Consider the following 24,874-nt stretch of genomic DNA (forward strand, 5'->3'; position numbering starts at 1 on the left):
CCTTTCCAACTACAACTTTCTCCTTGGAATCAAAACTGAACACCTTCTACTTCCTATTGACTACACAATTGGACCTATAGCACCTTTATAGACAGCAAAAAGTCATCCAAAACATCAATACTCTTGTGAACAAAAGTTAGTTTTATATATTCTTCTTATTTGATGAGGTTTCGATTTCGAGATTTCTGAAAAATCACACGTAAAAAGAATCATTACCCGGATATATATAGCACGTGATGATAAATGATAATATGACGTGGTTATCACGTGATTTTGGCTTTTCTTTCTTTCCCAAAAAGGAAAAAAAAGAAATGTGAAAAATTACAATATATGTTTTAGCGATGAGCAGGCTTATAAGAACAAGACTGATTGATAAAAAGATCATGAATTTAGTTTGGTTTTAGTGTATACATTCCTAATTAATTGGATACTGATCACTTTGAGGATCTCAATCGATTAATTGGTTGGTTATTATTAGTTTTGGATTGACAGAACTTCTTTTTTGCCTTAATTATCTTTTTTTATTTTGAAGAAATACTGTCTAGGATGGAAGACACTTTAGTTTACTTGGATATTTCAATCGGTGAAGATAGAATTGGTAGAATCGTTTGCCAATTATTTGATGAAAAGGCACCAAAAGCTGTTAAAAACTTTATTAGCTTGTGTACTGGTGATGTTACTGTCGATGGTGTGGGTGAGCTAACCCTTAAGGGTAATATTTACCATAGAATTATTAGAAATTTTATGATTCAATGTGGTGATATCATTTATGGTAACGGTAAATTTGAAAAATCTTCGCAGATTGGTACTGGTGGTTGTTCTATTTATGCTACTGAACAAGAACTAGGTTCTGATGAAAACCAGCTGAAATGTTATGGTTTGTTTGAAGATGAAAATATGGGAGAATTTACTGAACCATTCCTTCTAGCAATGGCAAACACTGGTAATCCAAATTCCAACAGTTCGCAATTTTTTATTACTGTGGCCCCACAACCTCATTTAAATGGGAAACATACAATATTTGGTAAGGTTTTGTATGGTAAGCATGTTGTTCGTACAATTGAAAATTCACCGGTTGATTCAGATGGTTTCCCATCTTCTTGCGTTAAAATCGATGACTGTGGTATTTGGAATGATTCAATGGATGTTCCATTATATAACGCTTGTAATAACACTATTGGGGGTGATATTTATGAAGAAGACCCTAATGACGACATTAATTTCGACCCAGAGGATTCTTCAAAGGCATACGAAGCTACAAATACCATTAAAGAATCTGGAACTTTATTATTCAAACAGAAGGACTACCAGAATGCTTTATTAAAATATAAGAAATCTCTAAAATATGTTAATGAATTTATACCTGAAATGGAGGTTAATAAAGATAATTGTATTCTCTTCACTGTATTGAAAATGAAATTATATTTGAATATATCTTTGGTGTACTTTAATTTGAAAGATAATGATAACTGCATTACTTATACAACTTACTTACTAGATATGGAGAATGTGCCTGATTTAGATCAAGCAAAGGCATATTATAGAAGGGGAAATGCATATTTTGCTAAAAAAAGACTGGAAGAGGCTTTAAATGATTATAAAAACTGTCAATTGAAAAATCCTTCTGACAAGGTTATTAATGATAAGATAGACCTAGTAGAATCGCAGATTGAAGCCCAAAAGGAGAAAACTAAAAAGAATATTGCAAAATTCTTCAGTTAATTGTAAATATAAAAATATCGAATTATTTAAATAATGCATAAATTAATATTACCTCACATAAAATCATCAAGAAGATTTCTTGGTTTTGGTGGCTGCTTTGTGATCACCGATGGATTGTTATCATTGGACCTGATTTTAGATGATTCGGGTTGATTTTGCTCATTATCTGAGTTTGTTGTATCTTGATTACCTGAGAATTTGTTAGAATTCTCAGTTGCATTTGTTTGAATAGGAAAACTTTGAGAATCTGTCATAAAATCATCCAGCAAATTATTTACCTTAGGCTTCGGAGCAGTAAAGTCATCTAATAAGTTTTTAGGCTTAGGAATAGTAAAATCATCCAATAAGCTTTTAGGCTTATTTGGAACCTCATCTTGAGAAAATTCATCTAATAAGCTTCTAGGTTTACTATCGTTTATAGTACTACTAGATTTTGAAGCACTTAACGTTGGAGATGCAAATTCATCTAATAGATTATTCTGAGAATTGCTAGAAGACGGTAAATAACCTTCGAAAATATTTTTTGGTTCAGTTTCAGTCTCTTGAGTTATCGTTGTTTCTGTTCCTTTACTTTTTGCATCAAATATATCAAATAATGTCGGTCTTACTCTACTTGTAGTAACAGGTTCTGTAATCATGGTATCAATGCCAGAATATGCTTTTGATTTTTCTGGAGACCTAACAATCTTTTCAGGTTTTTTAGTGGTATCAATGAATTTCCAGTTTTTAACTAGTGATAATGCCAGATAATTACAACCCATTCTACGGTAAATTTCACATACTCTAAGAATCAATTCAAATTCTATCTTAGACTCAAGCTCTAATGCACCTAATAAGTACTGGATATTCCTTTTACGCAAATGATAGTACATTACTAGTAAAGCAGGGTCTTCTACCAGGAAGGACCTGTTTACACAATCTTCTTTTTTTACAACGTCAAAATTTTCTTCCAAATCTATAGGTGCAGTTACCAATGCACGGATTGCAACACCTTGTTTTCTTAATTTCCAATATATAAAACTAGTCATCCATCGATCATCTTCCTTGATAGCCTCTGGCAAAAATTGCCTTGTCAAAAATTCGCCCAGAATTGGACCGTTGTCACCTTCATATACTCTGCAAACACCAATTGCTAGGTCGTTATCATCTAATTGCTTAAATAGAACATTGATACAATCTTTTAAAGAATCTGCTAGCAGGAAGAAACATGCTGCATCCATGTAACGATGCTTACTCAATAATGCATAAGCATTCTTCAATGCAGCTGTTTTCCACCTTGGTTCGTCAAAATTATTACCCAAAAATTTCAGCATTTTTTGTTGCTCTGGATGGCCAGGACTCATTCTCCAAAGACTCATCAATATTTGTTTCTTCTTTAAAGCTAAATAAAAGATGGCACATTTTGTAGGGTCACGAGTATCTCCAGATGAAAATTCAAATTTAGCTACACTCTCAAATGTTTTTATTAGATCATCTTCTTTTGCCCAATATGTTAACTTGTACTCTCGTACCTTTTTCCAGGAATTTACGTGACTGCCTAAAGTAGAAATTAATATTTCTTTATTGTCTGAGTGTAATGCCCAGGATACATCTCTCATAACTAATGAACTTTGAGTAGCTTTATGCGAATGAAACAATTTCACTCCTAACAGGAATAATAGGCCATTATAATCTAAGAATGATTCATTTTTACTCATTTCTTCAACAGCTTCTACCACTGTCATTAATGTCATCTGTTGATGACGGGTTAAATACGGCAGAGTTGTTTTAGTCAATGATTCATTTAATAACGATGCAACATTACTATTGAATTCAGGGTAAGGATCCGCGAATTTATTTTCCTCCATGGCTCCTGTATGGCGCAATAAAAATTTATTCCAATTAACTTTCAAATCTGAAGGTAAATTTCTAATGTCATCAGACTTAAAGTTGATATTTCTGATCTCAAGGAATAATCTTAATAAAATCTCCTTTACCAATTGTAATTTATTACAATATAAGGACTGAATTATGAATTGAGGATGATAAACTGGTAGAGGACCATTTAAAACACTATTCAAATGCAATATATCATTCGATAAAATCTTTCTTGAACCAATCGAGTGGTGAACAAACGGATCACCCATGTCCAATGTCTTGTCTTTTATGTAAAATTGATTTCCTGATGCCACTACAAAAGTACCATCTTTCATCCATACGGAATCACCGATGTCATGGGCAGTATGCTCTGTGATATCAATCTTTTCTATCGGTAAATAACTTGGGGTATTATTAGTATAGTCATACCTTAATTGGGTGTATAGCAGTGCATATCCGGTAAAACCGATTGATACAATACTTTGACCAAATTGGGTACTAGTCCAATCTATGTCTTTGATTTCTTCATCAACCTTTTCTTCGTATTCTAAAACTCCCCTATTTAGATCCCAGAATGTTAATTGCTTGCCAGCAGAATCGACGATGCATAATTTGCCTGTAGATGAACCTCTAATATTCGAAGCGTTTTCAATACCTGAAGAAATATTGTGATCGAGAATCCACGAAATCGACTTTGATTTCGAATCTACAATTGCTTTGTAAGTCTTTACCACACCTTTCTTTGATATTAATGATATCAAGGGTCTATTACTAAAAAATCCAGAATGTACAGGATCAATTGTAGATATACGGTGAATATCACTGTTTTTTATATCAAGAGAATTGGATTTGACTTCTACAATACCTCCTTCTTCAGATACTTCAAATGCTTTGACAGTACCATCACTGTACATCAATGCAATAAAATGTCTCTTATGACTATGGATAGGTTCTGGTGTATTTAACATTAACACAGGATCTCCTAGATTTTCTGGTGACTTCAAAATATATTCACACATCATATATGCACTTTCAGTTTCGAGTTCTTTACATTTATTCGGACACCACCATGCTTGTATTTTTGAATTCTCTAATAAGGTTATGACAAGTTTACCTTTTTCGTGGACAACAGCTTGTTTCACTGGTGATTCAGTTGTGATTATATTTTTCATCCATAATGTTACACCCTTCGACAGTCTTTCAGGACACCAAACACAGTTTTCTGAAAACCTCGAAATGGTAAGAATTGCCTCACCGTCACTACTTCTGAACAATTTTTGAATTGACTTATTATGACCAGTGAAAATCTGTTCCACTACAGCGGTAGGTTGTATATCTTTGTCTATCAATTGGCTAATGTCTAAAGTCGAATGTTTTACAAAACCTTTCAAGTCATGTACTATAAATGATAAATTCATTTTGTCCTTATCATATATTTGTAAATCTGGGAAATAGAGAAATTCAGGATCGTTGTAAAAAGAAGATCTATTCAAGATCTTTGTAAACAATTTCTTTTGGGTCATTGGTTTTGGTGGAATCTGTGATAAGTTCTCTAAAGCATGGGTTTCGCATTCTCCGCTAGGAGTTGCAAATATCACCAAATCAGGAGCTTCGTCTGATCCGTTTGGATATATAGAACCTTCTGGGAAACATGAATTTAGAATTGAACTATCTACCACTGTGCAAAATCTTTGATCTGGACTCATAGTAACCGTCCCCCAATGTTGAACAATGCTTGCTACCTCCATATCGTGACAGGACCAAATACGTAACTTACCATCTGTAGACAATGTATATAATGTCTGTGTCATTGAATTGGAATTCGGATGCTCTGAATCAGAATTCACAAATAGTTTTTTCCACCTCATGGTTGTGATATATTCGGGATGAGGTAACAAAGATAAATGGAATATCACTTGATCACCGCTGATGGTATTTCTTTTCCATAGCTTAACAGAAGTATCAAATTTACCCATACTCGATACAAATTGAGAATCTTGTGAAATACTACACAAGTAAACCGGTTTGGGCTGCCTCTTATTCCAAAGTAAAATTGGCTTGTACTCGCCATATTCATCATGAATATTCCAAAAGGATAAATAATTTGAACCAAGGATAATATCATTACCAGAACCCCATTTTAAACTATTCACTTTCGATTCATCGTGATGTATCTTGCAACAGAGCACCCATTTAGGATTCTTCATTATCTGATGAATAGGCTTATATATATGAACTTGGTCTCCAAAAGCCACAGCAATAAACCCATTGGTTCCGTTGATGTCAACAGCAGTGCAATCACGGTCAATATAAACTGTCTGAAGTCTACTAAACTCGTTAGAAAGTATAATTAAATTGTTACCTGAACAATAAGCAAATATTATTCGATTCTGCCATAAGGTTTGACAAACTGACTGTAAAGTATCATTAGGACGTCCTGGAAGAAAATTCAAAGACATAATAAACCAAACATGCACACTCTAACTACAATAATCACTATCATACAACCACAACAGCAGTCCCTTCACAGTCTTTTTTAGTTATTCTTGCTATTTTGCTCAAGTTATTACTTTAAATATCAGAAGTTTTAATAAGGACCTTTAAAAGTTTCAATAATTTCAAAAAGTCATATCACTTCCTTTAACAATGGATCAAGAATAGTTGATGATTTAGATATAACCAAGGGTGCTAACGGAACTGATAGGTAAGTGTTGGTGTTTAATTGTTGTTATATTGCTGTTGTCAGAATTTGTTTGGGTTTTAAAGGTTAGAAATTGGTTTAGAGATGGGTGCTAGTTGTCATGATCAGAAGAAAGCGGTTGCTATATGCTTACAAAGGTCACCTTGTGTTATGATTCAACGTAATACTCCTCAGAAGTGTTTAGATGATCCTGAGTTAAATAAAGACCTTCCAGAGTTGTGTATAGCTCAGATGAAGGCCTTTTTGGAGTGCAAAAGAGGGATGGTAGATATGTCCAAGAGGTTCAGAGGTAATGGTGCTTTATCTACTGGTAGATATGATGAACAGTATGATAAATTGTGCAAAGGTGATTTTGATCCAAGAGAGGAAGTGCACAAGTTGGAATTGTTAAATAGTGTCCAAAAGGATTGATTAAGACGAAACGTGGTTTAGATTTGGGTTTCTCAGTGTTTTTTTTAGCATTGAACTCACATTAGGTTCCACTCTCAGAGTATATGACTTGGTATATAGGCTACATTCCAGAGAATCCTGTAAATAAAAGTATGGTTTTATCATTAAATAGACTCAAAGTGTTTTGTTACTTCATTATGTATTCTTTCTTATTTTTTGGTTATATACAGTTGATTAATAAGACTGGCTGATTTGGCTTCAGCTATAAGAAAGTTGGAAACTGAACAAAAATGACTTTAAGTATGTTCATAACTATCTTGATAATATATAATGCTCTAAATAATTTGGCAATTTTTCATAATTGGTGACACTTTTTAGTTGCAGCTGCAGTTGCAAGTTTTAATCACATCGCATCGATGAAAAAACCCTCAATAATGTTAACTTAAAAAGCATCTAGGGTAAAATGGATGTAATAAAGGTAGGTGGTATCACATCAGTCTAGACATTCCAGCTGGTACTAACAAGTTAGATAGTGGTTCGTCAGACCTGGTTATAAATTATGAGTGATTCTGAAGCTGATTTAAGTAGACTAGGTGTTAATATTTTATCGCAGAGCTCATTAGAACAAAGAATCGAATCAGATGCCTCATCGTTGATTAATAAACAACTTTTGGAACAAGAACTCAATCGATTAGATAGGGCCAATAATTCATTAGATAAATCACTGACTAAGAAGAGATTGCTAGAGAGAAAGCTTGCAAATACATCAAGAATATCTGTTAAACAAAGACTGCGAGAACAGATTGATGAAATTAATAAAAATGAACTTAATTCTATAAGAAGAGACATTAAAGATATAAAAGGAAGAATATCAGATGCTGAAATTAATATTTCTGGAACTTCAAGACCAAATTTACCACAAGGTAGAAAAGAAGGTGAATCCGAGCATGATTACTTGATTAGAACTGGTCAGATTACAGCATTTGGGTCTAAAACTGGATTTAAGTTGGAGAATGAAGAATCTGATTTGGAACACATATCAGATAATGACTTTAAGCTGGCTAATCAGCAGATGGTTGAAAATATCTCAGATAAATCTGATGGCGAATACGTTTTAGATGGTAATGAGGAAGATATAGATTTTATTGAAGATGAGTTTGAAACCAATGAAGATTTAGTGGAGATAAAATCACAGCCAGGAGAAACTAGAGACGATGGTGATGAGTTGGTATATCAAAAACGTTTAAAGAAGTGGATTCAACAACGATCATCTGATCGGAAAGTTGATAAATATCCGGACCTACCAGAATGGAGGAAACCACATCCTCATATTTCAGACGCTAAACTGAATGATGAATTTAGAATTCCAGGTGATATATATTCACTTTTATTCAATTACCAAAAGACTTGTGTTCAATGGCTTTACGAATTGAATCAGCAAAAATGTGGTGGTATCATTGGTGATGAAATGGGTCTGGGGAAAACAATACAAATCATAGCATACCTTGCCTCGTTACATCATTCAGGACTGTTAGACGGGCCAATTTTGATCGTTTGTCCGGCTACTGTAATGAAACAATGGTGCAATGAACTCCATCATTGGTGGCCGCCTCTGAGGACAGTAATTCTGCATGCAATGGGTGCTGGTATGTCAGCAAAGAAGAAAATTAGCGAAGAAGAGCTTGAGAATCTTATAATGACTTCAAATGCTGCTGATTTTTCATATGACGAATTTACTAGTTCTTCAAAAGTGAAGTCTCAGCTGGAATCATCGAGAAGCATTCAAGAATTAATCGACAAAGTTGTTAATGATGGACATGTAATTATCACAACATATGTAGGCTTAAGATTACACTCTGATAAGTTGTTGAAGGTTAATTGGTCATATGCAGTATTAGATGAAGGACATAAGATTAGGAATCCAGATTCAGAAATTTCATTAACTTGTAAAAAATTGCGTACTCGTAATCGTATCATTCTGTCTGGTACTCCAATTCAGAATAATTTAAATGAACTTTGGTCTCTATTTGATTTCATATTTCCTGGTAAATTAGGAACTCTGCCAGTTTTCCAACAGCAATTTGTAATGCCAATTAATATGGGTGGTTATGCAAATGCTACTAATATACAAGTTCAAACTGGTTACAAATGTGCCGTAGCACTTCGAGATTTGGTGTCACCTTATCTACTTCGTAGAATTAAAGCTGATGTCGCTAAAGACCTTCCAGATAAGAGAGAGATGGTATTGTTCTGTAAGCTAACTCAATTTCAAAGAAATAAATATATTGAATTTTTGAATTCTAAAGAATTGGGACAAATTCAAAATGGTAAAAGACAAGTTCTTTATGGTATAGACATTTTAAGAAAAATATGTAATCATCCAGATTTATTAGAAAAGGAGAATAGAACTTTGAATAAAGCCTATGGTGACCCAAAACGTTCAGGTAAAATGCAGGTTGTCAAACAACTGCTTTTATTATGGAAAAAGGAAGGTCATAAAACGTTACTATTTACGCAATCAAGACAGATGCTAGATGTTTTAGAAGACTTTATCAGCTTCAAAGATGAAGACTTAAAAGGATTCAAATATCTGAGAATGGATGGTACAACAAATATCTCACATAGACAATCTCTTGTAGACAAGTTTAATAATGAAAATTATGATGTCTTTTTGTTGACTACAAGAGTTGGTGGTCTTGGTGTAAATTTGACAGGTGCAGATAGAATTATAATCTTTGATCCTGATTGGAACCCGTCTACTGATATGCAAGCTCGTGAACGTGCATGGAGAATTGGGCAAAAGCGTGAAGTTTCTATATACAGATTGCTGATAACCGGTACGATTGAAGAGAAAATATATCATAGACAACTATTCAAGCAGTTTCTAACCAACAAGATTCTAACTGATCCTAAACAAAAGCGATTTTTTAAAATGAATGAACTTCACGATTTATTTAGCCTAGGAAGTGATTCTGGGTATGGTACAGACCAACTGAATGAAGAAGTTCAAAAACATACAGATGCATTGAAAAGTTCCCGAACTGAGGAGAGTGATGATTTTGAACAGGTCGTTAATATTGCCGGTGTCTCTAAATTGGAAAGTTTTTATAACGGGAAAGAAAAACTCGAAAAATCTAAAACTGAAGATGATAGATTAATGGAAGGCCTATTGGGTGATAATTTTGTAGAGTCAGCTAAATCGCATGAAGAAATGATAAATTCCCATGCAAAATCTTCATTTACAATTATCGAGAGAGAAGCTACCAAAGTTGCTAACCAAGCTATTAATGCATTAAAAGAATCCAGAAAAGCTACCAAAAAATACAAAGTTGGTACACCAACCTGGACAGGTAAATTTGGGAAGGCTGGGAAAATAATTAAACCAGTGCAATCTAAAAATAAATTCGGGAAACCTTCAATTGGATCGCAACAAATATTAGCCAATATTAAACAAACACAAAAAGAAGCTTCAATTCAATCAAAGATAAATGAACCTAAAGTTAAGTTCAATGAAGACCAGAATACAATTATCAAGATGGAATCATATCTGAAAGCCCAGCAAAATTGTTTTGCCTCTTCGAGCAGCATCATCGAGAACATTGGGATAAAATTAACAGAAAGAGATCAAATAATTAAAGTTAGAGCCCTATTGAAAACGATCGCAACCTTCAATTCTGAATTGAAGGGCTGGATACTGAAAGAAGAGTTTAGAGATAAATAGTAAGGCACATCTAATTCATATTGACGATTATACTCGATGTATCTAATGTCCCAGCTTTATATAATCATAATGTAGCTTCGCGAGAATGGAACGGCAAATGACAGAAATTAGGAATCATTGTAATAACGACACAAATTAAAGAGTGGATCAAAGTATTTAAGTATTAGTAAAAAGTTCAATGGAGGTTGGTTAGAAAATATGAATCTATTAGTACAATAATCTATTTTAATGTTGGGCTATTCTAGAGAAGGTAATTCTCTAAAGAGAGAGAACAGTTTGTAATAGCACACCAAATAAAATAAAAAAAATGGACTCGGGTATGAACAATGGGCAAACATCTGGTGTGAAAAGAAATAAGAATATTGTCTTTTGTTTCGATGGTACTAATGAAAATTTTGGTATCCAACCATTTACTAATGTGTTGAAGATATTTCAAATGTTAGATACCAGTGATGATAGTGTTCAATTATGTCACTATCAACCTGGGATCGGTACCTCGGCTGATTTTGATTATGTCGTTGATATTAGACGTCGTTTTACTATTTCATATTTAAGGAATACTTTGGATTCTATGTTTGCATTTGGATTAGATAAAAATATTAAATCCGCTTATCTTTTTTTGGTAAAGTATTATGAACCAGGAGATAAGATATACATGTTTGGATTTTCAAGAGGTGCTTTTATTGCAAGAGTCCTCGCTGGTATCTTGGAGCGTGTGGGTTTATTGAATAGAGGTTTGGAAAATTTAGTTGAAATGGCTTGGAAAATATATGAATGTTGGGAATATGCTGAACAACCAAGTGGTCCAAATTATACTACTACTCTGGTGGAAGAATTTAGAAAAGCATTTTGCAGAAATTACGTGGTAAGAGTTCATTTCCAAGGTTTATTTGATTCTGTTAATTCTGTAGGTATAATTCGTGATAGATTATTCCCTTGCACTCAACGTAGTAATATTGTTGATCATGTTAGACATGCCGTTTCCATAGATGAAAGAAGAGGTAAATTTAAGCAACAATGCTTTGCACCAAACCCTTGCTCTACAAAGTTTCCTTATAGTGAATACAATAACAACGTTCTGGATCTTGATGACAGTGAAAACTCGAGTCCTAATGAGAGTGAACATGATGAACCTCATTTAAGGTTACTTACGATTAACGATATATCTCCTAATTCCAGTTTGGGTTGTTGTAACAAAGATGCCAAAGTAAAAGAACTAGATGTAGGCATGGAGGAACCGTTACGCAGTAACTCTGATTTATTAACGAGAGTAACAAAATTCATTGAAGCTCATAATAGAAAAACTGTAAAAGGGATGTATTTTGCAAAGGTGTCAAACACCAATTCTCAAAAATGTAATCCTAATGATTACAATTCAATTGGAGACAGTTCAGAGACAAGTGCGACGGTCACTTCGGATTTGATTGAAAAGTGGTTTCCAGGCAACCATTCAGATACAGGCGGTGGTTGGGGAAATGATTGTTCAACCAGAGATTCAATTGGTAATTTGTCGCTCAGGTGGATATTATCGGAAGCTGTGATCCATGGTGTAAAATTTAAACCTAGAGCAATTCATGATTTTGCAGAAAGAAGTTCATCAGTAGGTTCATTATTTGCAGCAATTCATGATTCTCTTAAATTTTATGAAGATAAAGCGATTACTAGTAATTACAATGGAGATATCAGTCTGATTGCCTATAATACTTCGACACCAATAGCAGCATCGATACAAGAGAAAATAAAGAATGACCAAGAAAAAAAGAGTAGTCTTTCACTTACTGCTCAAGAAATGTTAAAAAATTTTTATTCAATTCAGTGTGGTCATATTAATAAACTTGTTGTTCTTCTGTGGTGGGTATTAGAGTTGATACCAATTGGAATTAGAGCTGAGAATAAGGATGGAAAATGGCGTAATGAATATGTGCCAAACCTTGGAAGAAATAGATATATTCCGAATTATGGAGATTTACATTGGTCGGTATTTTGGAGAATAAGGTTTTGTAATTACAGGCCTGCCAATATCCCACCGTATGCAAAACTTTTAGTAAGAGAATTTGAAGGCATTGACATGAAAGACTCTTTCCAGAAACAAAGTTTTATGCAATCATCTAATATTAAATCCTTTCCTGGAGGTGACCACATATGTGATGAAGAGGCACAATTATGTTTGGTTGAAGCAGAGGGGTCTGTTAATAATCGAAATGGATTGCCATCGAAAATGTCTTTAACCGGTCTAGCATATAATATGTTCAGAAAAACCAAAAAAAAAATGGCGAAATGGACTGAAGAAAACTGGCAAACTGTCCCTGATGAGTTGAAAGATATATTGGAAATGTATCCAGATATTTGAATATTCCTTTATGTGAAATGCTAATGTTACATATATAAAAGTTTCTATATAGAATATTTAAATGTAATAATAATAAGTTTTTTTTTTTACTTATTTAAATCCAAATCCTTCTGATTCGGAAATTGAATAAATTAGTCTTCGTTCAAGTTCTTCTTTCGATTTATAGTCCCATAAGCAAATTTCGTTGAAACAAGTATGTGCTGTTGGCAATGGTTCTTCCAGAAGACCATTTTCAACGTGATGTAAATTTGGCCCAACCCTAGCTATTTTAAATGGTAACGTTGATATACCTGTTGCTGGAATACGGTCTGATCCAGTTACAAATTGTAGCATTTTCTTTTGAAGTTTATGATCCCATCCTTGTAAAATTTCCCAAAACCATGATATCACTTGTGATTGATCGTTATATCCTCCGATATACTTTGTAACTGATCTCAACATCATTATATCAATAGAGTCTTGTTCGTTATCGCCGCATGCCAAACGCTCTAATTCTTCTGAATTAAATAATTTGGTACAATCACATTGTGAAAATACTTCGTGAAACCCTTTTTCAAATTGATTGTACTGTCTTTCGATGCTTTTGTTCATATAAAAATTAAACCATAACTTAATAAATTGGTTCTTATTTTCATTTGTCACTTGAATATTTTTACCACCCTCACACAATTCTACTGTAATTTTATTACGCTTTGGTTCACCGCTCCTGTCACCATTGTTTTCTATACTCAATTCGCTGCTTTCAAAAGTAGTTTCAAATGTTAAATCAAATACTTCACAAAAATCGTCTTCGTTGTATGCACATAATTTTAATAGATTTTTTGCGTTCTCTGGATAAAGTTCTGCATAATCTACAAAAGATAATGGCTCATGTATTAATTTTTTGTAGAAAGCTTTGGGAAATCTTAAATCAAGAATGGTACTGTTGAATATAGCAAGGCCCAAAATAACACCGAATAGATAGAATAGTTCATCATTTTGTTCATCAAAGTCATGGGGTTGAATTGAAAACCAAGCTAATCTACTCTCCTCATTTACTATAAATAATCCATTCATAGGGTCAAATAGTTTTCTTGTCAATAATATAAACCATTCTTTTCTTAAACCGCCGGCATCGACCCCTGGTTCATCTACAAATTCAACCCGCAATGATTTCAGTAAATCTTGTGGATGATTTTTAATATAGTTTAAAGAATCATGTGTAATGTGACTTCTCCTCACCTTGATTTTAAAGTAAACATCTACAGTTCTTCCCTTATCAAGTGATTTCAGAAATGCCTGTTCAGCTTTAAATTCCATTATTCTTCTTACTTCATATCCCAAAATTGATATCTTTAATCCAAGCGAAAGTAGAAAAGGATACTGGCATAGAGCATATCCATGAGATGAGTTTATCTCAAGAAGTTCCCAATTTTCCATAGAGCTTAGTGTTGACCTTCTACTAATATTTCTCAATTTTCTCCAATTTTCAAAATCCTGTTTAAAATCAATGAAATCGAGCAATATGTTATAAAAAGAACTAGAAGTTATCTTATTTTCATTTCTTTCTTCATTTCCTATATAAAGGACGCGTAACAGATTTGATGCAGTTCTTATGTGCCAATTCGAATCATATTCATAACTCTTAAACTTAAAACCCTGTAAACAAGGAGCTACCCTTCCATTTAATTTTGCTAAAATGTCACTAGTTATTTCATCAGAGCTCCAGATATTATCAATATTGTTCACATTTTGATTTGTCATTGAATTATTATTAATATTATTGTTATTAGTATTATTAGTATTATTGATAGGTTTGTTAAATAATTTGCTTTCCCTTTTGTTAGCAGTATCCTTAGTATTGGAATAGATGATCTTGTTAAATTGAAAAGTGACATATAAATTTACTCTTTCTATGTCATTAATTAAAAGTTGTAATGGTAAATGTTTGAAATATTTAACCAGCTGTTTATAAACAATAGAATTTGTTATAACAATATTTGAGATATATCCTATGCTTCTCTTTATCAATTCATAGGAAATTGAATTAATTTCAGGTATGAAAAATTTACCATTAAGTAATCTCGTTTCCCTTTTAGAGTTGTAAATTAAACAGTCTTTCAGTATTGGATTCAGCCAAATGATAAATATCCAATGCAATTCGGCTAAATCATTATTCTTGTCTTTTAATAACAATGGCTTTCCTGGTTTCCTTAATACGGTATTAAACACGTGCATTAAAGTATAGAGAGGTTTCCTTGTAGGCAACTTCACTAATTTTTTATAGAAATGGAATAATTGTTTGAAGTCAATTTGCGTAAATGGTTCATCTGAAATAAATGATTTATTGATTTTCTCAACAGTATCCAACTTTTCTGTTAAATATGATATTAATGGTTCATAAAAAATTGAACATCTATCCTTTGTCTTATTACGATTATTTAAATAATTCAAATCACAATCTTCTAATATTTTAATGAATCTATCATAGTTGAATGCTTCTAAGAATTCTATCTCCATTCGATCATCTTTATTTTCACTCTCATCAACATCTTTTGACGGTAAATACACTATCGTATGGCAAACAGCACATTTAAATTTTGGAACTTTTTCTGGTAAATGTAAAGAAGTTCCGCAACAAGTACAATTTGTTATAAATATATTTTTAATAGGCGGTATTTTTCCTTTTTCAGTAGAAGAATTGTTCAACTCAGTTTTAACTTTTGTTGAAGATATAATTTTGATTTTATCTTTCTTCTTGTTTTTAAAAAACGCAACCATACCTAAAAGATTTTAATAATGTCGCTACTATGTCCCCAATAATTTCACCCACTTATAAATAAATAAAAAATGATTATATTAATATCAAAGCAAAAAATAAATTAGCAATTAATTGGACTAATATATGTACCTTCCTAAATTCTTGTCGAACAATTCTCTAAACAAAATTAAAATAAAATTTCAAATTCTTTATTTGTCAAGTCCCAATTAATATAATTATATATAAATATATGGATAGAAACAGTTGTTTAACTCTCTTAATGATAAATAAAGAAAAATAAGACGGTGTAATCTACGAGGACCCTCTTATATCATCAGATTCTGATTCAGTATAGTAACCAGCCAACGTACCCTTAGCTAGGTCAGGAAGACTTTCACGACTATGGTTCACAACAATAACTAACACAAATCATACATCGATCTCTTTCGAATGGTATACCAATTCAGCTTTTGCATTGCAGTGTTATGTGTTTGTTATTCCTCATAATTTTGCACAATCAAAGAAAAAGCTTTAAAGTTCCTTGAAGACGCCTTTCAGGGACTGTGGTACCTCAAAGTGTTGATATGTACACCTGTACACCGCGCAGTGGAAATGTGGGTTAATTGATTATCGAAATATTACCAAATACAGCTTAAATTGGCTATCACGGCCTTGGCAATTGGATAAGTAGATGGATTAGTGATTGGATCCTGTATTGATCTTGTTGTTGTCGTTGTTGTTGTAGCTTGCTTTTGAAACAATAATGTTAAAATATTTATTAATATACTTATTGTATGTGATTATCTTTTATGTAAAAAAAAAATTACTTAACGATAAATAGATAGATAGAGTTAGGAGTGAATCGGTGAAGGTTGAAGAATTTCAAGCTGGATGAAAAAGAAATGCTTTGTTCCTCACTTTTTCTCATTTCTCGTGGGTTGCTTAGATCAACAAAGTTTCAATCTTGTCCTTGACGGCGTAGATTTGGTTCTTGATGGAAGAAGCATCGTTGGTGGTAATAGAAGCAGCGATAACTGGTCTAGAAACACCACAAGCTCTACCTAAAGCAACTCTTGATGGGACAAAAACGTAAGCAACGTTTTTATCTTCACATAACAATGGTAAATGCAATAAGATTTCGATTGGTTCACAGTCAGCGGCCATGATGATGAATTCAGAGATACCTCTGTTCAAAGTCTTGGTGGCTTCGTTAGCACCTTTCTTCAATTGTCTCAAGTTAGCAGCTTGTTGAACAACATCCAAAATTTGTTGAGTCAAATCAGCATCAGCTAATGGGAAAGCTTTTGGGTTTGGAGCAGAAGACATCGTTGTTTGTGAGTTTATCGAAATATGCAGAGTGTGATATAATTGGGTTTATACTATAATAAAAAATATAAATAAATAAGTATAGGTACTAATTTATTTTGCTTGATTTATTATTGTTGTTGCTTCAAGTTCCTTGCTTTAGAGTCGCTAATATATAATCGAATCAAAATACAATAAAACTACTCTATGGGAAGAATGGATAGCTCGCCTGAATGGTGTTTTTAAACAAAACTCAAGAATAAGAATGCAATTAATGAGGAAATATAATAGTAGTACTAATAGAATTACAAATCGCTCTTCATAAAGTTTTACTTCTATTTATATGAACTGTTCCAGTGTAGTGGATTGATCTTGTTCTTGTTGGTTTCGACCTAAACTCATCGCTTTCGCAATGGAAAAAAAATTTTTCTTTTTTCTTTTTTCTTTTTCTTTCTTTTTTTACATTTTCTTTTCTTTTTGCTGAGGGTAATAGAAATGGTGTCACGTGATGTATTTTGAAGTACGAGTGTCACGGACTCTCTTTCGATCCTTTACTGAAAGAACAAAGGGGAATGGTTATTGGAAGAACATTAGAATTCAATATGAAAACAAAAATAAATGCAATTGAAATGGACACTTCTATTACCGTTGTGTGCTTTTGATGTTTGGATGTTGGATATCAGATAAAACAGCTAAACCGAAACAAATCCACAGCGGTAATTTACCGAACCGAGCCGAACCGAACCGAGACCTTTCCAAGATGATTTCTTACCCGGTCCGTAGATCACATGACTCTATTTCTTTTATGGCAATCGATATCTTCTTAAATTTGATATGTGTGTCTCCCTCTACAATAAAATGAAATATATAATAATACGTATATATGAAGCTTATAGATTTCTACCATCCAGATATCAATATTTGTCTCCTCCCCTTCATTCTCAAAAACCTTATCCACTGACGTCATAATAATGCCCTCACTAGAATTGTGACTTCGTGTAAAACCATATTCGGGGCTCTTCTTGAAAATGACAGCATGCAGCATTGACATCATAATTCGAATCGAAGTAACTCTCTTCAATTCATTCAGTTCGATTCGAACTAGAAAAAGGATTCGAAGATCAACCATAAAATAGGTGCACTGCATTCACCGTATATTTCTAGACACTACACCTTTGATCACATTAGTCACTCTCTAGAAAAACCAGGTGTCTATTAACAAGGGAAAGAAAAAAACTGTTCATTACCCATCCCCATCTCATCGAACTTGTTATACTAACAGCTATTTCTTTTCCTTTGCAATTGCTATCCATTCCTTCTTCTCATTATAATTTTTATCATTGTAATTGCAAGTTGAATTGATCATATTAATATAATTTGCTGGTTGGTCTTCATTCTTTAACTCGATTCAGTACTAATCCACATTGAATTAACTTCATCTACTCGCATATTCATATAACCCTGCATACTTATCAAGATATGTCACAATATCGTGAGCTTGAATTAGATTCAAGAGATGATACACCATCAATGGTCACGTTGGATAGAGATCAGGTCATCCCAGAAACCGCTAAATTCGACCAATTCGTTACAATTGATTGGATCACTGAAGAAAATACTCCTTTGCTTAGTATACCAAATGAAAGAGATGTCTTAAATGATGGTTTTAAAAAATATAGGCAGTTATTATGGGAAAGGTCGAGAACTGTGGTTACATTGACCGTAATTGCCGTAACAATTGGGTGCATCGCAGGTTTTCTCCAAATATTTACTGAAACCTTGGTAAATTGGAAAACAGGCCATTGTGCAAGAAATTGGTTATTAAACAAGTCATTTTGTTGTAGTGTAATAGAAACCTCTCCAAATAATTCTAAAAGATTATATGACTTCAAATTAACCAAACGTGATGAATTAGATTGTTTAGACGAAGGACTTTGGATAAATTGGTCAGGTTATATTACTCCATTTCCAATATTTTTGATTTTATCGGTATCTTTCTCACTGATAAGTACTTTATTAGTAAAATATGTGGCCCCAATGGCTACAGGTTCAGGTATTACAGAAATTAAAGTTTGGGTTACTGGGTTTAAATATAAAGATGAATTTTTGAATGCAATCACACTATTCGTTAAAAGTATAGCATTGCCATTGGCTATCTCCTCAGGATTAAGTATTGGTAAAGAAGGACCTTCTGTTCATTATGCAGCTTGTGTGGGTTACACTGTTGCAAACTGGTTGCTAAGGGATGTCTTGACCTTTTCACAACAATCTGAATACTTGATCGCAGCCAGTGGTGCTGGTGTAGCAGTAGCATTTGGTGCACCAATCGGTGGTGTATTGTTTGGTTTGGAGGAAATTGCTGCATCAAGTGAGTTTAATGCTTCTACTTTGTGGAAGTCATATTATGTCGCATTAGTTGCTGTGGCCACTTTGAAATGGATTAATCCTTTCAGAAATGGTATGATCGTTTTATTCAATGTCACATATGATAAATATTGGACCAAAGGTGAAATTCCTGTATTCATCTTTTTAGGGATTTTTGGTGGATTGTATGGTAAGTATATTTCAAAGTGGAACATATACTACGTCCACTTACGTAGAAAGTACTTAACAAAATGGCCTGTTCAAGAAGTTATTATTCTGACTATATTCACTGCTTTTATTTCTTACTTCAATGAATTTTTAAAGCTAGATATGACAGAAAGTATGGGTATTTTGTTTCATGAATGTGCTAAAGGGGATGATATATCAGCATTTGGTCATAGACTATGTCAACTAGACAAAACTTCCAATGTAGGAAGTTTCATTCAGATAATTAGTTCCCTTTTGTTTGCAACTATTGTTAGATCCCTACTTGTTGTTATTTCTTATGGTGCAAGCGTACCAGCCGGTATTTTTGTTCCATCAATGGCTGTGGGTGCTACTTTCGGTCGTGCAATCAGTTTATTTGTGGAACGTTTTATTAGTGGTCCAGGTGTAATTACTCCGGGTACTTATGCATTTTTAGGTGCTGCAGCAACGCTAAGTGGTATCACAAACCTAACCATCACTGTTGTAGTCATAATGTTTGAACTTACAGGTGCATTTATTTACATTATACCTACAATGATGGTTGTTGCCATAACTAGACTAGTCTTGAATCATGAAGGTATCAAGGGCGGTATTGCTGATCAAATGGTTTTTGTCAATGGTTTCCCTTATTTGGAGTATGAGAAGGAAGACTTATTCATGAAAGAATTTTCTGCGGGCAGTATAATGACAACAAATTTGAAATTTTTATATGAAACGATGAATCTTGCTGAACTAAAAGACTTTCTGTATTCTGGGGATGGTTTGAAATTAAAAGGTTTCCCTGTAATAAATGAATCGGATAGATTGGAACCTACAAAAAGATGTGTTGGATATGTTTTAAAGAAACACATACTAGCAAGATTGTTATCACCAGAGATGGATTTTTCTAATCCTGAAATGATTACTGTTAGTTTAATGTCCTCATCTAAAGCATCTCAGATAATGCTAGAAGGTGATGACATTCTTGATTTTAGTGATATTGTCAATTCTTCCCCGATTTTTATAAAGAAGAATGTACCAGCTACTTTATTATTCCGTATGTTCAAACAGCTTGGTTGTAAAACCATATTAGTTGAGGAAAGCGGTGTTCTAGAGGGTTTGATAACAAGAAAAGATCTTTTGAGATTCCAGAGAATCAAGCATAGAGAAGTTTTTGGGCCAATCAATCAATCCAATAAATTTTTTGATGATATAGTACGACCATCAATACAAACAGTAATCAAAACGCTTTCTACCTAATCTTTTATGTAAATAATCTATTATATTGGGTTAGATATAAACTTAATGATAAAACTTTAATCTTTAGTATAGAGAAGTATATTTACCTAAGAGTCTTAAAAATCATTAGCAGCTGCGATATGGTATGGTTCTTTAATTTTTTATTTAATTGTGAGATAAGGAAACTAATTATTCAGATAGATATATTAAAAAATAAGTAATATATATACCATATATAATCACAAACAGTTCAACGATATTTATAAAATGACAGTGAAAATAGCAAATTGCTTTCTTTGTCAAGTTTTAAATTACATTTATAGTTTATATTATTAATATTTTTGGTGTAAAAGAAAATAAAGTTAGGATGCATGGTCAATTTATTAACGTAGATGGAGATGTTACAGGGATACAACTCCATGAATATTTTTTTTATTCTACAAAACATTCAAATGTATCCCCCCCACAGTTTATTTTTGATTTCTAAATGTTCAATGTAAATGGCTTAGAAATAGTTACAAATAATATTTCCAAAAGAAAAGTAAAAAATTTTAGAAAACAGGAAATCTGTCTTTCTTCCTCTTCATCTAACAAATTACATCTTGAGTGGCTCTAGAGTTTAATAGTAAAGCAACAATTAAACCATATAAACCTAAAACTTCAGCAAAAATCAAAATCAAAATCATACCGACGAATAATCTTGGTTGTTGAGCAGTACCTCTAACACCAGCATCACCAACGATACCGATGGCAAAACCGGCAGCTAACCCACTCAAACCAACTGACAAACCAGCACCAAGTTGGATAAACCCAGTATATAAAGCTTGTTTTTGAGTTAAAGAAGAAGAGATCAAAACTGAAACAACCAGACCATAAATGGCAATAATACCTGCCATAACAACTGGAACAACGTTCTTAATCAATAAGTCTGGTCTCAAAACACAGGTGGCACAAATACCAACACCAGATTTAGCTGTACCATAGGCAGCACCTAAGGATGTGAAAATAATGGAAGCTGCACAACCAATGGCACCAAAAAATGGAGCATAAACAGGGCATAAATCGGTACTCATCTTAAATGTGTATATTTAAGGAAATTTTAAATTAAATCTAATGTATTATAGTATAATAGATAGCCAGAGATCAATCGATAGCTAACTTAAAATTGTACTATTGTAATCCGTTCTTATGATAAAGGAGATACAAAACTTATAGCAACACTGAAAAACCTCAATTAAGTTGATCTAGCAAAATACTGAAACTAATATATTCCAATCACTGTCAATTCCCAACTGAACTAATCCTAACAGATACAGAGTTGTTTAAACCTATCAACTAAAACCGTTTAATTCATCATCTTTAATAAGTACAAGTATCTTAACTTTAATATCTCTTTCTCATTGCATTTCGCCATTTTAACAAATTTCAACCCTTTTGCAACCATTCATTGGGTCATGTGATTTGTTTCCGGGTAATGGGTGACTACTTGTATCATTAGTTACGATATGTGTATACACAATATACAAGTTATAATTATTTAAGAGTGGTCGAAGACAACAGGTATGGATCAATATGATGGCATTATATTAGAGGACTATACTTGAATATTTAATTGTCTATAATCTTAATTTTAAATTTCTATCTTTTCATTTTGATTTCTTGAAAAACCCTTCGATAGATCTCTGCTTTTTCTTCTGCGGTTGCGCTATTAGAGGAGTCGATGCTGTTGATACTGATCTCTTTGGAGTTTTTCTTGCTGGTGAGGATGATATTGGGGTTGGTTTTCTCTTTGTGACGATGTATCCATCATCATCAACAAATGAAGATTCTTCTTCTACGGTTTCCTTGGTCTCAACTGTTGCTAGTTCCTTATCTTCTTCTTCAGCTTTAACACCGATATTGCTCTTGGAAACGTTTAGTAACGATTCTTCCGCTGTCGTATCAAGAAGATCTTCTAATTCTTCTTTTATGTTACTCTTTCCTGGTTCATTTTTGGTTTCTGATTCTTTCTCATTCGGAGACGATTGTATTTCCTCTAATGCTTGATCATCTTCATCATCAAACAATGTTTCTAACTCTTCCATTTGGGCTTTCTTTTCAGGATTACTTTTCAATTCTCTTTCCACCTTTTCTTCTCTTCTCTTTTTTAATTCCCTTTGCCTCTCTGCCTCTTTTTCTTCCCTCTCCTTTCTCATTTTAGCAAGAATAGCAGTAGACCTTAAACCTGTATCCTTTGATGGCTTGGTTGCACTTGTATGTTTTTTTGATTCTGTAGGTACTGTCTTGGATCTTCCAAATATACTAGATTTTTCAACCTTAGGTTTGGTCTCTTCCGTTGTCCTAGATCTAGTCACCTCAGTTGCGCTTACTTTTAATTGATGAGTATTTCTAATGCTTAGACAATCAGATTGGTCTGTAACAGCATTGACAGAGATAAACTCTTTTATTGGGTTTAATGCATAAATAAAACAATCTACTAAACTATCCTCTTCTTCTCTTACATTGCTGACATCATGTACAACTTTCACCGAACCATTTTTATAGCAACACATCAAAACACAATTAAACTTGACATTGGTAGCTTGTTTGTAGTAGCTGTACATCAAGCCTTTAGCCCTGGAAGGCCCAATCTTGAAATTAAAGATCAAATCTTGGAATAAAACAGGTTTGGTCTCTGTGAATAACTTGTTATTAATAAAATCGATTGCCTTTTTTTCAACTTCACTCATAATCTATATATTTGCCCTTAATTATACCTCTGATTCATAAACAAGATTAACAAAAAGTTTTATAATAATCAGTACACCTACTGTACACTGGATTATTATATCAGAAGTTAAATAATCCTTTAGTTTTTAACTCTTTGTTGCTTGTAAAATATTATCTTATTCATCTCATTGCAGCTTTGAAAAGTCGCGTAAACTTTTGAGCATTTCGATTTAACGCGTCAAAATTAATATCGTAATGGTAAAAGTGCCTAGATATTAACTCATAATAAGTAGATCACTCCATGTTTTTGCTTGTGAATTGGCTCTCGTATATTAGTTAGCTGATTATTGACTGATCGAAATTTTAAAAATTTGAAAGGTGGTTATATCTATTTGCTAAAATCAAAGACTTTTGGTTACAGGGCCATAAAAAACCATGAAACTTGCGCCCATTTTCCCAGTGAAACTGTAGACAATCATAGATGCATTAAATAAATTTCTCGCATGTCATTTATATATGGCACACATGGATTACATTAGGAATTGTTCCTAAATCTGGACTTCAATAAATATTTCTTAGTGAAAGTTGTCTTTAAAATCTTTGTTTAAGATACACCTACGAACCTACTACCTAAGTTTACACCAATGCTTTCACTAAAAATAGGAATTAAGAATACTAATTATATATCTTACCTCTTTCTTAAATTGAACTTGGATTCTCAACTGTATAATGTTTCAGTGTTTTTGATTTATGAATATCTGAGAATTATCATTCTTGATGTCTTAAGTGTTAGAAAACTTTTAATTACATAACATATAGGCATCAAGCAGTTTGTGCAAAATATTCACTTCATGAGCATGAAAAGATGAGATTACAGGAGTTGCTAGTAGTTACCGTACCATTATGAAATGGTTAGTGTTAGTATCTAGCGAATTCTTACCTTGGTCCTATATAGTTACTATTAATATTATTATTCAAAATCATTATATGATTGTTACCTATTTAGATAATTTCCATATTTCTCTTGCCATTATCATGCCTATCAAGACTCTTTCTTTGGGTATCTTGTTACCAGTTAAGTGAGACAAGATTCAGTGATTACATTATTTAAAAAAAATTATTAAAAAAGAAAATTAGCGCCGCTCGGTTTCGATCCGAGGACATCAGGGTTATGAGCCCTGCGCGCTTCCACTGCGCCACGGCGCTTGCTAATTTGTTGTTTTGTATAAAAAATTATCTCTACTAATTGAATCAATATTTCGCTTATTTGGCACTGATTTTGTTTTAGTACAAAGTGATAATAATAAGAAGGTAAGAGGATCCGTCATGTTTGTTAAAATGAATGACGTCAGCCACTCGCGAATATGACATATATAAAGGACATAGTTTCTTAATGCTGTAACCTAAAATATAGGAAATACAACTATATGTTCCCAGGATATTCATACCACGCGTTAAATGTTATTTATTGCCCTAAGCATATTAAAAGCAAAGATTACTAATAATATCGGGAAATGGTCTGTCAATGGCATGGATAGTAATTATTATGATAGATTGTAATTGGTGAATTCCCAATGATGTACTCGATCA

The 24,874-nt window shown here is 33.0% G+C and overlaps 10 protein-coding genes and 1 non-coding gene across 11 annotated transcripts; 5 read left to right on the top strand and 6 right to left on the bottom strand.

The window, feature by feature from the left end:
- Nucleotides 1-546: 546 nt before the first annotated feature.
- CPR7 (peptidylprolyl isomerase CPR7) lies at nt 547-1,722 on the top strand (the record flags this gene model as incomplete). Its single annotated transcript, XM_001643860.1, has 1 exon — nt 547-1,722. The coding sequence occupies one exon, from the start codon at nt 547-549 to the stop codon at nt 1,720-1,722; it is 1,176 nt and encodes a 391-aa protein (XP_001643910.1).
- Nucleotides 1,723-1,775: 53 nt separating this feature from the next.
- On the bottom strand, nt 1,776-6,038 carry RAV1 (Rav1p; the record flags this gene model as incomplete). The annotated part of the gene is made up of 1 exon (XM_001643861.1): nt 1,776-6,038. The coding sequence occupies one exon, from the start codon at nt 6,036-6,038 to the stop codon at nt 1,776-1,778; it is 4,263 nt and encodes a 1,420-aa protein (XP_001643911.1).
- A 326-nt stretch (nt 6,039-6,364) lies between these two features.
- PET191 (Pet191p) lies at nt 6,365-6,691 on the top strand (the record flags this gene model as incomplete). Its single annotated transcript, XM_001643862.1, has 1 exon — nt 6,365-6,691. One exon carries the CDS (start codon nt 6,365-6,367, stop codon nt 6,689-6,691), a length of 327 nt encoding a protein of 108 aa, XP_001643912.1.
- Nucleotides 6,692-7,229: 538 nt separating this feature from the next.
- On the top strand, nt 7,230-10,391 carry RAD26 (DNA-dependent ATPase RAD26; the record flags this gene model as incomplete). Its single annotated transcript, XM_001643863.1, has 1 exon — nt 7,230-10,391. One exon carries the CDS (start codon nt 7,230-7,232, stop codon nt 10,389-10,391), a length of 3,162 nt encoding a protein of 1,053 aa, XP_001643913.1.
- A 307-nt stretch (nt 10,392-10,698) lies between these two features.
- Kpol_1067p29 (uncharacterized protein) lies at nt 10,699-12,741 on the top strand (the record flags this gene model as incomplete). Its single annotated transcript, XM_001643864.1, has 1 exon — nt 10,699-12,741. The coding sequence occupies one exon, from the start codon at nt 10,699-10,701 to the stop codon at nt 12,739-12,741; it is 2,043 nt and encodes a 680-aa protein (XP_001643914.1).
- A 90-nt stretch (nt 12,742-12,831) lies between these two features.
- Nucleotides 12,832-15,501, bottom strand: HUL4 (putative E3 ubiquitin-protein ligase HUL4; the record flags this gene model as incomplete). The annotated part of the gene is made up of 1 exon (XM_001643865.1): nt 12,832-15,501. The coding sequence occupies one exon, from the start codon at nt 15,499-15,501 to the stop codon at nt 12,832-12,834; it is 2,670 nt and encodes an 889-aa protein (XP_001643915.1).
- Nucleotides 15,502-16,423: 922 nt separating this feature from the next.
- SNU13 (RNA binding protein SNU13) lies at nt 16,424-16,807 on the bottom strand (the record flags this gene model as incomplete). Its single annotated transcript, XM_001643866.1, has 1 exon — nt 16,424-16,807. One exon carries the CDS (start codon nt 16,805-16,807, stop codon nt 16,424-16,426), a length of 384 nt encoding a protein of 127 aa, XP_001643916.1.
- Nucleotides 16,808-18,265: 1,458 nt separating this feature from the next.
- Nucleotides 18,266-20,596, top strand: GEF1 (Gef1p; the record flags this gene model as incomplete). Its single annotated transcript, XM_001643867.1, has 1 exon — nt 18,266-20,596. One exon carries the CDS (start codon nt 18,266-18,268, stop codon nt 20,594-20,596), a length of 2,331 nt encoding a protein of 776 aa, XP_001643917.1.
- A 566-nt stretch (nt 20,597-21,162) lies between these two features.
- Nucleotides 21,163-21,648, bottom strand: VMA3 (H(+)-transporting V0 sector ATPase subunit c; the record flags this gene model as incomplete). The annotated part of the gene is made up of 1 exon (XM_001643868.1): nt 21,163-21,648. One exon carries the CDS (start codon nt 21,646-21,648, stop codon nt 21,163-21,165), a length of 486 nt encoding a protein of 161 aa, XP_001643918.1.
- Nucleotides 21,649-22,221: 573 nt separating this feature from the next.
- Nucleotides 22,222-23,304, bottom strand: POL32 (DNA polymerase delta subunit POL32; the record flags this gene model as incomplete). Its single annotated transcript, XM_001643869.1, has 1 exon — nt 22,222-23,304. The coding sequence occupies one exon, from the start codon at nt 23,302-23,304 to the stop codon at nt 22,222-22,224; it is 1,083 nt and encodes a 360-aa protein (XP_001643919.1).
- Nucleotides 23,305-24,418: 1,114 nt separating this feature from the next.
- Nucleotides 24,419-24,490, bottom strand: Kpol_1067trna4. The gene has a single exon. It is a non-coding gene; the product is annotated as a tRNA-Met (tRNA).
- Between the last annotated feature and the right edge of the window lie 384 nt (nt 24,491-24,874).

The sequence above is a fragment of the Vanderwaltozyma polyspora genome, genomic scaffold, assembly GCF_000150035.1.
Source record: "Vanderwaltozyma polyspora DSM 70294 KpolScaffold1067 genomic scaffold, whole genome shotgun sequence".
Classification (NCBI taxonomy): Eukaryota; Fungi; Ascomycota; class Saccharomycetes; order Saccharomycetales; family Saccharomycetaceae; genus Vanderwaltozyma; species Vanderwaltozyma polyspora.